Source organism: Culex quinquefasciatus, chromosome 2 (assembly GCF_015732765.1).
Source record: "Culex quinquefasciatus strain JHB chromosome 2, VPISU_Cqui_1.0_pri_paternal, whole genome shotgun sequence".
NCBI classification, from domain to species: Eukaryota; Metazoa; Arthropoda; class Insecta; order Diptera; family Culicidae; genus Culex; species Culex quinquefasciatus.
In genome coordinates, this window is record NC_051862.1 from 184,165,980 (window position 1) to 184,178,081 (window position 12,102).

General features: G+C 35.4%; 2 protein-coding genes across 3 annotated transcripts in view; both read right to left on the reverse strand.

Annotated features, from left to right (window-relative positions):
• Positions 1–368: 368 nt before the first annotated feature.
• Positions 369–2,806, reverse strand: LOC6040863. Its single transcript, XM_001850141.2, has 2 exons — positions 2,024–2,806; positions 369–669 (listed from the first exon to the last, which is right to left on the reverse strand). Exons 1-2 carry the CDS (start codon positions 2,601–2,603, stop codon positions 398–400), a joined length of 852 nt encoding a protein of 283 aa, XP_001850193.2. The 5' UTR covers positions 2,604–2,806; the 3' UTR covers positions 369–397.
• Positions 2,736–12,102, reverse strand: part of LOC6040864 (solute carrier family 66 member 2) — a 47,765-nt gene continuing 38,398 nt past the window's right edge. For both annotated transcript variants that reach the window (XM_038252445.1, XM_038252446.1), the window contains 3 exons: positions 3,186–3,350; positions 2,970–3,124; positions 2,736–2,891 (listed from right to left, as the gene is read on the reverse strand). In XM_038252445.1, coding sequence (XP_038108373.1) covers positions 2,811–2,891; positions 2,970–3,124; positions 3,186–3,350 — 401 coding nt within the window. In that variant the 3' untranslated portion in view covers positions 2,736–2,810. The remainder of the gene's footprint in view (positions 2,892–2,969; positions 3,125–3,185; positions 3,351–12,102) is intronic.

The window sequence follows — 12,102 nt, forward strand, 5'->3', positions numbered from 1 at the left end:
CCGCAACCCCGGAACTCCGCTCGTTCAGCAGTTCCAGCTTGTTGAAGTTGAACAGATTGCCGCAGCCCAGCCGCTTGATCGTCTTCAACCTGCTTTCCTCGTCCAGACTGACGTCATCATCTTCCTCCTCCTCCTCGCCATCATCCTCCTTCCGGTCCACCTCCGGTGAACCACCCACCTCCTCCAACGCCCCCTCACTCGGACTCCCCACCGGTTGTTCCTCCTCCTCTTCGTCACTCGAGCACTCGAGCAGTTCGGTTTGCGTCTCGGCTGACCGCATCGTGGTGCGAGATTCTTCCTGGTTTGATATGGTGGATGTCGCCGACGTCGGATGCTGCTGAACCCTTAAAATGTCCTCCTGTCTCAGCACTGGCCACAGGACCAGTGCCGCGTGTCGTCATAAGATATCCTGCAGCGACTTGCGGTTCGTTTCGTAATGATGGGGCTTCGGTTCGACGGTTGGCCGGTGTTGGTCCGAATTCGGTCGCGTTGAGGGGGAGGAGTCTCTGGGGGCGACGTCGATGGTGGCGGAGCGAGGGGTGGAGCTGGTGCGTCGGAGCTGATCCGAGTGGTGGTCCGGGGTTAGGTCCAGGTCCAGATCCTTAAGCCGGTGCATTGAGTCGTAGTGGTCGCGGCTGTGCCGGTTGATATTATTGTTATAGTTACTACCTGGAAGGGAAAGCAGAGTTAGTAGAGTAATGCGTTGAGGAAACCGGAAAATGCAACTTGAGATCTACTTTGGTGTATTTTTGTGATCCTTAATTTTCTGTTTTCGATTTTTTTTGTATTCAGATGTCTTGAAAAAAATTAAAACTTTATCCTTTGATGAATCGGCATGGACAATTTCAGATTTTGTTTAGTTTTTTTTGCCAGATTACACCATAGTTATTTTTTACTAAAATAACTATAACTTAAAAATTCATCAATTACTCCTGCTGGTATAAAGACATTAGTTCAATTCAATATTTCAAACAATATTTTTGGATTTCTATTTCGAGTTTACATTTTTACCAAAATGCTGGTCAATATTCAACTCGTCCACTATAAACAAATCAAATTGGCGCAAGAGCGTTAAAAGAAAACTAAACAGTTAACATAAATCACATAGAACTTTGAATAATTAGAATAAACATAATAATAAATAAATAAATGCATTTCTGGAGATTTTTTTAAAAAAAAAGGTCCAAAAACAAAATTTCCAGTTTTTGCTCAAGGAAATCAAAAAATCAAGAAAATCAAGAAAATCAAGAAAATCAAGAAAATCAAGAAAATCAAGAAAATCAAGAAAATCAAGAAAATCAAGAAAATCAAGAAAATCCAGAAAATCAAGAAAATCAAGAAAATCAAGAAAATCAAGAAAATCAAGAAAATCAAGAAAATCAAGAAAATCAAGAAAATCAAGAAAATCAAGAAAATCAAGAAAATCAAGAAAATCAAGAAAATCAAGAAAATCAAGAAAATCAAGAAAATCAAGAAAATCAAGAAAATCAAGAAAATCAAGAAAATCAAGAAAATCAAGAAAATCAAGAAAATCAAGAAAATCAAGAAAATCAAGAAAATCAAGAAAATCAAGAAAATCAAGAAAATCAAGAAAATCAAGAAAATCAAGAAAATCAAGAAAATCAAGAAAATCAAGAAAATCAAGAAAATCAAGAAAATCAAGAAAATCAAGAAAATCCAGAAAATCCAGAAAATCAAGGAAATCAAGAAAATCAAGAAAATCAAGAAAATCAAGAAAATCAAGAAAATCAAGAAAATCAAGAAAATCAAGAAAATCAAGAAAATCAAGAAAATCAAGAAAATCAAGAAGGTCAAGATGATAAAGAAAATCAATAAAATCAATAAAATCAATAAAATCAAGAAGGTCAAGATGATAAAGAAAATTAATAAAATCAATAAAATCAATAAAATCAAGTAAATCAATAATCAATCAAGAAAATCAAGAAAATCAAGATAATCAAGAAGGTCAAGAAGGTCAAGATGATTTAGAAATTCAATAAAATCTTTTAGTTGATAACCTTACCTAGAATGTACTGCTCCTTGTAGCTATTGCTATTTAACGTACAATTGGAGTCCCGCCGCTGCTGATTGCTGAACGCGGTCCCGGTGATGGTCACGAACGAGCACGTGTCCGGCACTCCGGTGCTCATGTTGAACACGTCCTCGTTCAGAACGCTTATCCGCGCTCGGCGGGCCCTCTCCGCCCTCGCTTCCTCGTCGTCGTCCTCCAGCTCTGTCGCTGCCGGCTGTTCCGGGTCGGGTCGTCCCGTCGAGTTTGTCGCGCTCAGACTCAGCTGGCGGCGCTTGGGCAGTGGCAGCGAGGCCGTCTTTTGGCGGTCAAACTTTTCCGAGTTGGCCCGCCGGTTGGAACCGACGCCTCCTCCGACGATCCGCACCGGAGTGGCCTCACGCGATCCGGAAATCGAATGGGACTTGGAGTGCTGGAAGCGGGACGTCAGGCGGTTTCTGTGGGGTGTGGCCAGTGCGTTCGTCACGGCACCGGTTGACTTGAGGGAGAGGGAACATTCGGTGGCCGGTCCAGGTCCGCTTAGTACGGAGCTGTAGAAGGAAGAAGCGGCCGGGGAAGAAGAGTACGCCATCATGGCGGATGGCCCGAGTGAGGACCGGTTGACACGGGAGTTGCCCAGCAGGCAGTGCTGGTGCTTCTGGTGATGGCTTCCAGGAACGGGCAGCGGAATGGTTTGGGTGTAGCTGTTGATCTTGGTGATGGTGGAGTTGGGGCAGGTGCCGTTGGAGTTTGTGATGGTGTTGCCGTTGCTGTTGGGTTGAATATTTTGGGGGGCAAACTGCTAGTCGCCGCGATGGCTGCTGCGCGGCGGATTCTTACGATAGATGTACACTTGCAGCAGGATCGCTAGATCTAAGCTGACCTGTGATGGGAATACATTGAAGAGAAAGGGTTTAATAGTAAGATGTTTCTTTTTTCGAGTCACAGCAATCTTCCTTACCTGCAGCGTGCCGCAGATCCAGAACTGCGTCGGGGCGTGCCTTAAGATAAAGTAACCAGTCTTGAACATATCACCGGCGGTCCACATGATCACCATGCAGATGCTCATACCGTGGGTGGACTTGTTTTTGTAGTTTCGCAGAAACTGGGGCGCACCTAAAAGTGATGACACAAATTTGTATTTTGTTTAAAGTTATCATTCAATTCGTCGTCATACCCAGCATGGCCTCGGTGAAGACGGCCAGGAAGCCGATGGTCTCCATGAACCACGTCACGGACAGCATCAGGTAGGTAACGGCCGCCCCGACCACCCACACCACCAGCATAAAGTCCAGGTAGGACTGGAAGTCGGTCCAGCTCCAGAAGTAGCGCGTATCGAAATCTGTGTTGCAAAATTGGGAAGGAATAATTAATTACAAATTGGTTAAATTCCACGTGGAGTGTTTGTTAAGGGGTTACATGCAAATATGAGTCAATGTGAAATGTCGGGTTGATGGCGAGTTGAACGAGCAAAACATGGCCAGTTCTAGGACAATGGACAATGGGGGTCATTAGTGATGCACAGCGCTGGGATGGTCAATGACTGATTCAACGTGGAAAACAGCACAAAAACACGCAAATATCCGAGCGACAAAAAATGTTAATAATTCATTCTTCTACGCACGATGATGGAACGAAAAAACCAAACGCAAATTATGATAAAATGTTTTGGCTGAGTTGGGCGCTCGCTTCCGAAAGGGGGCCTTGACGTGCCCTTTTCCCCCCAAACTTTAGCAGGAGGTGGAGCTGTGAATTCCTTGCTGAACTTCGACGAGGACGCACCCTTACCTTGGGTCGAGGCCTTTCAGCCATCGCCGTCATCAGGGAATGTGGATTGACAGATGGCGTGCAGAGCAGCAAAGTTACTGAGGGTTACAGGGGCACGCGTGTGGCACATTAAGGTAGAGGGTAAGGTGGAGCGAAAAATAAACCTAGTTATGAAAACAATGTAAATGGTTCCTCCCAACACCACCATGGGCGTGGAAATGGGTCGAAAGGGTGGGATTCTTTCTCTAAAGGTGGCGATGACGACGGGGACAAGCCCGTGGGCGAGACCAGGTGAGTATTTCTATTATCTTGATCAGGGTATGGAATTAGAATTCCACCGATGATTGATAATCACTTCGGAAATATGCTAAAAAAAATAATATCTAGACACTTAAACCTATTTAATATTTTTTTCCATACATTGTGCCCAAAACTAAATTTTGGAGAAAAAAATATACTCGATTCAAGCATTTGAAATAGAATTTCATAGAATCCTTAAAGGGTTTATTATAATAGTAAATGAATGCTTTTTCATTTTCTGTTCAATTGCATTGCTGTTAGCTCTGAACACATTTAAACAAATAATCTTGTGTATTCGTAGAACTTTGGATTTATTGCAAGGATCTATGTCTTTATTAGAGAAAATCTTGCTGAAAAAGAGCTTCTATTTAAAAAATCTTGACGTTTCAAAGTCGATGGCAATTTTTTTACAAAATTATTTTTAAATTTTCTCGATTTCGCTGCAAATGTTTTGAAAATCGACAATATTGTAGACATTTTGAGTATGGAGTTGAAAAACAAAAATCAAAGTACTTTTTTGATAGCTACAATCGAATTAGTGTAGAAACCGTGTTTTAAACACCTTTTGGTGCTGTTAAAAAGATTTTTTTCATTTCATGAATGTTTTGTTTTGCTTGCTTATATTTACAAAATAGCTGATTACTTGGCAAAATCTCTACAAAATGTATTTTTGAAGCAATTCAGGAATTAAATGTTGAATTTTAATTCATTTTGAAGCATTTTTGTAGATCAGCACACTGTTTAAAAGTGAATCCGGCAGATCTAAACAAAACTTAAAACGATTTCACATAAACGAGTTTAAAGAATCGTGGAATTTTAGTCGAATTGCCAAAGCGAACATGAACAATTCAAAATTTATTGAAACATATTGGTCTTCCATTTTTAAAATATTTCAAAAGAAACTAGGATTATTTTTAATAAACATAGAAAATATCTAGAAAAAAACTTATGAAATCGATGAGAAACTGTCACTTTTCATAAGATACTCACACTCACTGTCAAACCAAACGTGACAAACTATCGGGATTTCAGTACTGTACTTGATGATAAATATCATGGATTTGGTAATTTTTGATACATTTAATTCGTGAGGCATTTTGAAATTGTTTTACTCTACACTGATTAAGTATTTCTCCACCGATGATGATATGCGATGATGATTGCGAAGATATGTTCTCAGAAGAGAATGGAGATGTAGATGAAATTTTCAATAATTTGTGTACCACAAATAAAAAAAAAATATCTGTCTTGGAAATTCTTAAGAAATTATGAAATATTTTTGAATTAATTGTTCAAAAATATAATTTCAAATCAGTCAGCGAAAACTCAAAAAGCTAAAATATGCTTGCTGGAAATTTGTCGAATCCTGTAAGTTTTTTTTTTGAATTTTTCTTACTCTTGCTAGTGCCTTAGTTAAAGAAATAATTGTTCCAAAATGGATTATGATGCAACACAAAGCTGAAAGGAACTCCAAAACTCTGTTATGCACTTCAAAATAACTCATTGTATCTTGATTATTCACCAATAAAACCGAATTGAAAATTGAAACTGAATTTGTCGAATCGAAAGATTCATTCTCTAGTTTAGCTTTTTTATGATTCCTGGTGAAATATTTTTTTCACTTTTCAATTTTGCTCTCTTAGCTTTGAATGAGGTTCGATTAATCTATGACAAAAGTTGTTCCAAAAGCTTAGTAAATACTAAAAAATTAAATATTATACCTAAATAAAGTTTTGGAAGTTGCTGTAAAAAAAGCTGAAATTTTTAATTTACTCAAGCGCATTCTAAAATTAAATATAAATGTTTTTAAACAATTTTTCCTCTAAATTTTAAGATTGTTTAACGAATTTTGCTAAACTGCGTACAATTTTGAATTTCATTTTTAAAAGCTGTTTTGTTTGGCAAAATGCTTAGAAATCAATCAGTAAGTTTAAGGCAAGACCTTTTATGAATTTTTTTTCTTGCGAAGAACTGCTTGAAAGCTGCACTAAAATAAATTATCAAAGGAATAACATGCTCATACTCGAATTAAAACTTTTTATGTATAGAATACGAAAACTTACACGAATTTATCTCCAACAAATTTTCTTATCTAAGAAATTAAAGTACTTTGAAGAACTGTTCATGATTGACAGAATGCTCAAATGGCACAAATTATATTACCTGGGCAGACGGTAATGACAATCTTAATGCCATTTCAATAACAAATACAGTTAAAATAACAAAAAGTGTTATGGAATCTTCTTGAAAAATCCATTTTTGCATAACGGTTTAATAACAGTTTATGTTATCATAACAAAATTTGTTATTTGTCTGATATTGGTTGAAAGCAAACACAATTTTGGCCAACTGTTATTGGGATGATCGGATTAGTTGTTAAAATAACAAAAAATAATAACAAAGATTTGTTCGAAGAATGACTAAAAATGTTATTAATCTGTTATCACAATAACAATCCAATATCAAAATAATCATAATGACGAATAACATATCTTGTTATAAATAACATAAAATGTTATTGGACTAGTTTTTTTTTCAAAGATCAAAAAATGTTATTCCCAAGTTATTTCCGTCTGCTCGGGTAAAGTCTTTCGTATTTGAAAGAACTTCAAATTTTAAGAATCCAAAATCTCACAGAATTTTTTTTAGGAATCAGCTCGAAAAGAATGCAAAATTCAAAGCCAAATAATTTTTTTTAAGAAAACAATTTTTTGTTTTTGAAAAATCTAATATAAAAGTAATGAAGTTTTGAAAAAGAAAAAAAATGTTGAAATTATAAATGTAATTTTATGGTGCAGAATCTAAATTGCAATCGAAATTAATTGAAATTAAAAAAAATGGCAGTTTTCGCAATTGATAAAAAATCATGAATGAAAAGCACACCGGCAATAAATATGTTTGAAAACATAAGACTAAGACTTTGTTGATCGAACTGTTGTTTGCTATTATAAAGCTTCTTAAAGTTTGAAATTGGTGGAACATGAGTTTTTCTCCAAGTCGACTTCAATTTTCATCTGACGATATCAAAGAAACTATTGGCTTCAAAGTTTGAAAAATTCAACTATTTTGAAATTCTTTATCATCTCGTCTTATTATCCAGCTGCAGCTTTGTTGACCGAGGATAATTCTTATGGTGAAAAGCAAAACTTTTGTCAATTTTTTTTAAACAGGTTTCTTTTTTAATAGTTTTAGTTGAATTGATGCTTCTATTACTGCACTTAATAAAATAGTATTGGAATGACGTATTTTGTTGAAAGAGAAGCATTTCTTTTAGTGAACAAGTCCAAGTTCTAAAATAGTAGGACCAAAAGAAAAGTTTTGATCTGCATCCTCCTATTGACAAATTAAAATTTTCAAAATTCGATATGCTGAAAAACCTTGATATGTTGAAAAATAAAAGCACTTATTTAATCAAGACTTTTTTGTTCTGTTTTTAATGTGATTTTCCATGGAAAAAAAATCTCAAATGCGTCTCCACGGTAAAACAATGAAATATGGAGCACGGTGAATCATGAAAAAAGGACGACTAACTTTATACCATCGCCATCGCAGACAAGCCCCTTTTCCCCTGTCACTCGCTCGCCAAACGTGTAACGTTTACCAGACCAGAGCAGGTCCGGACAGGACACAGTCCCGGTTGCGTGTGCCAATAAAGCTGTGTATAAAATGGGCATAAAAAATTAAAAACGGTCTCGGTTAGAAAATGCGTCCCCTGTCATCGATTCCGATGGCCCCCAGGGTGTCGTCGCTAATAAACAATTGATCTGGCGGTGCACGGCGGCAGCAGTTCGAGATTTGTCCCCGGTGGTCGATTTTCGGGAAAATTCATGAAGGTCGAGGTCGAACCGCTTTCGGGCGGACACGCGATGCCCTACAGGTACACTCAAATTTAGCGACTAGCGTGAATGGATTTTATCGCTTAATTCAACTATAGAGTGTTTGAACTCGAAAGGATAAAAAGAAGAAAAAAAAAACATAAGTTTTCCATCAAGCTTCAAAAAAGCTGAAAGCTTTTTTAAGTTTTTATTTGAGTGAAAAGTCTGTCGCATAAATAACACAAAAAAAAATCACGAAAAAAGCTCCTAAGAAAACGCAGCAAACTAGTTTGCCTCCAGCTTTCACCAACCGGAAATGGAAATTTACACTTGCTTAATTCGCTTCTTCGAGCAATGTTCGTCGCCCCCATCTTTCTAGCTGTAGAACGTGATAATGGATGGCTGGGAATGGCTTTCCACAGGAAATAGTCCATCCGTTAAACCATCGTTCAAATATTTGCGTTCGACAGCAAGGGTTTCCAGAAGCGCTTATTACTTGCCAGTCTGCCAATTAATTGCTCAAATTACTGGTCAAAAATGATTAATTTCATTAATTACTTAATTACTTTTCACTACGATAAAAATATCATTTAATTTAAATTTAAGAATTCATTTCTACGGTTCTAAACTAAATTATTTATCACCTAAACTCCAATTTTATTATAAAATTGACATTTTATTTAATTATACCATTTTCAGGTAAAAAATAAGTAGCTCAATTGATATGAACAATAATATTTGTTTTATGGCCAATTTAACTTGAATTATTGAATTATCTGTTTCGAAATTCCATAATGTTTCACGTTTCAATCTACCAAACCCTTATCAATCAATTGCAAAAGAAGATTATTTAAGTTGACTTACGTTTTTTGAAGTCGCGTTTGTAATAAAAGCAAAAAAAAAAATACTGTTTTACTTCAATATATGAATTTTAATATAATTAATTAATAATTTAAAATTGTTTTCAGTTTATTGCAAATCGAATGCCATTAGAATATAGAAGTTGTTTGAAAAAAGGTCCCCTGATTTTTCGAGCCAAACATAAACTTTGACAAATATTTGCAGCAGCTCTTCATGAAAATTGTGAAATTCATCAAAATAATGTTATGTTTTAAAATGTTTTTCAAACATTGGTTTGACATTACTTTGCATGTTTTTTTTTTCTCAAGCAAATTAAAAAAATCCGTTGCTGAAAATACGGATAATGTGAAATGTGACATTTACATTGGATTTAATTTCTGCATCTGAATATTAGTCGATTTTAATTTCACTGAGTTTGATTTTTAACATTGAAACATTTGTCTCAGAAATATTTGGAAATTTTTCGGGGAAATAGCTCTTAATAGAGAGATGTTACAGGACTGTCAATTCCTGCTGATTATGAAAAAATATATTTTTATTTTTATTGATTTATGGCTATCACTTGAAAACTTTGTTTTTATCAATGATAGTAATATATCATGGCGTTGCCTTTTGTTGTTAATCAGCTTCGATAAACAACATGATTAAAATAAATTTTAGGAGAGTTTTAGGAGAGAACTATGGTGAATAAGGCCTTCCACATACAGAGCCAGTCTATTTTAATCTTTGTGTTTCACTCTTATTAGTAATTAATAAAAAACTGATAAAATAGATTATATAACGAAACGAAAAACGAAACTATTGGCACTACGCCCCCGGGGCATGGCCTTCCTCTAACGTGGGATTTCTGCTCCAGCGCCTCTGACGAGACAGGAGAAACCGGGACCGACGTTTTACTTCACCATCCGATAGAAGCTCAGTGGATAAGGCGGGAATCGAACCCGCGTCTCATAGCATCATCGGGATCGGCAGCCGAAGCCGCTACCCCTGCGCCACGAGACCCACGTGGCGATTATATATAAAAAGTAAATAGTGTTGTTGAAGAAGTACAATTTAAAATAATCAATTACTTTAATTACTCAAAAATTACTTTGATTACCAATAAATTACTTTAAATTACTCTAATTGCCATGAATTACTAAGTAATTAAAGAATTACCTAATTACCAGCTGAAAATCAAAGTAATTATTAATTACTTGCCAGTCTCACAGAAAAAAATCAATTCTCGAAACCGTGAAGTCAGTTCACGATTATGAGAACCACGAAGGAATATATTCACGTTTATGGTGCAAATGCACCATACTCATGAATAAATTCCTTCGTGGATCTCACATTCGTGAACTTAATTCACGATTACGGGAATTGATTTTTTTCTGTGCTGAGGCCTTGCTGGAAACCCTTGTTCGACAGTTCGGGCGGAGCCAATAAAAACGGGCTCGCGGGAAAAACTCTTCCACCGGTGTGGATACAGAGAGGATTCGATTTTGTTTTTCAACAGGAATTGTGGAATCACAAATTGTTGTAATAAGTTTGTAATTCATATCAAATTCTAGAAGTTTTTCAAAATTATAGGCATTGTAAATGTTATTCTAGAAAATCTGATATTTGTTTCACTTATTAATACTGGTACTGGTTCAGTTATATCTTTTGCAATTTGCTCCCAAATTGGTGTCAGTTGTTTTAGACCTTCGAAACAAAAAAATGCATTGATGATTCAACAAAAATTTTCAATTATATTTGTAGGTCATATGCCTCATATGTCTCTCAAGGCAAACATCATGCATTGTTAATAAAATACAGTTATTTTGTGCAAATTGATCAATGTCGAATGCTTCAGAGTTTCATAACTAAATATGATTTTCTAGTTCTTGTTTATCTTTCACCTCATCAATCACACAAACAATTGAATTTTATTTGCCATATAAAATCGGCTGATTTCGATCATTTTTATTTTTTGTATATTTTGAATTGGCTCAAACTTTGTGGGGGCCTTCCCTATGACCAAAGAAGCTATTTTGTGTCATTGGTTCACCCATGCGAGTCTTTATACAAATTTGGCTGCGGTCCATACAAAAATGGTTTGTAGATATTTAAACAGCTGTAACTTTTGAGTGAATTTTCGGATCAATTTGGTGTCTTCGGTAAAGTTTAAGGTATTGTTGAGGACTATTGAGAAAAAAATAGGTACATTGAAAAAATTGAAACTTTTTTTTCACAAAAAACTCAATTTCCCAAAATAAGTATTTTTTTAATTCCGAGTTTTTTTTTTTTAATTTGGGCTACAAATATCTGCAACTTTTGGGCTAGAGAGAAACATGGTCAAACAAATCTGCCGCTGAGTTAATTTTTTTTTTGAAAAAATAGTGGGCGTAATATTCAATGTTTGGCCCTTTTAAAATGTTAGTCTTTATTTAAATTTTTTCAAAATGTTTTTTTTTTTCAAAGAGATCGGAAAATTTCACGAATTTTTCATGTTTTAACATTGAAAATCGGACCATTAGTTGCTGAGATATCGACATTAGAAAATGGTGGGCTGTTTGGGTGAGGCTTCGAAAACTTCAATTTTCTTGTTTCTATTTCTTTAAGGGTGCACAGCAACCAAGGAAGTTGTTGTCTTCTTATTCCAAAATTGTCAGACTTACGGACCCAATCCTGCAATAATTTGATTTTAAAAATAGTCAAACTTTGTTGTAAATAACAACGAAGACAGTAATTTAGGGGATGAGTAAAAAATTATATCGATAGTTCCCGTAGTTTTGAAGATACTAGAATGTCTCTAACCGAAATCTGGGTGGAAAAGCTATGGTACCGTTAAGCTGCTGTATCTCAGCAACCAGAGGTACAATCTTCAATGTCTCTTTGACAATTTTATAATAAATTTTCTGAACATTTAAAAAAAATAGAAATGGTCACTCATGGTCACTATTTTTAAAAATCAAAAAACTGCAAATATTTCGCTAAAATTAAACTTTCGGTGGCTATATCTCAAAAACAGAGCCTTTTATCAAAAAATCTGTAAAGTACTTTTCGATTGTAAATTCAATTTAACATATTTTTTTTTTTTGCATGAAATTTCGATTTTTTCCAAAAATCACTATTTTTTCAAAAATTCATTGCTCGGCGTCAGATTTTTGACCATGTTTCTCTATAGCTCAAAAGTTGCGGATTTTTGTCCCCTAAAACATATCAAAAAATCTCGAAAATAAAAAAAATATTTTGGGTAATTGAGTTTTAGTGAAAAAAAAATTGATAAAAAATCTGCAATTTTTTTTTCCGTGTACCTATTTTTTCTCAAAAGTCATCAATAATATCTACAACTTTGCCGAAGACACCAAATTGATCAGAAAATTC

What these genes read in the sequence shown, in the direction of transcription:
- LOC6040863 (XM_001850141.2), bottom strand. Translation starts at nt 2,603, where the DNA reads ATGATGGCGTACTCTTCTTCCCCGGCCGCTTCTTCCTTCTACAGCTCC. An exon ending in CAAGGAGCAGTACATTCTAG is followed by an intron (nt 670 to 2,023) that starts GTAAGGTTATCA and finishes TTTCCCTTCCAG; the next exon opens with GTAGTAACTATAACAATAAT.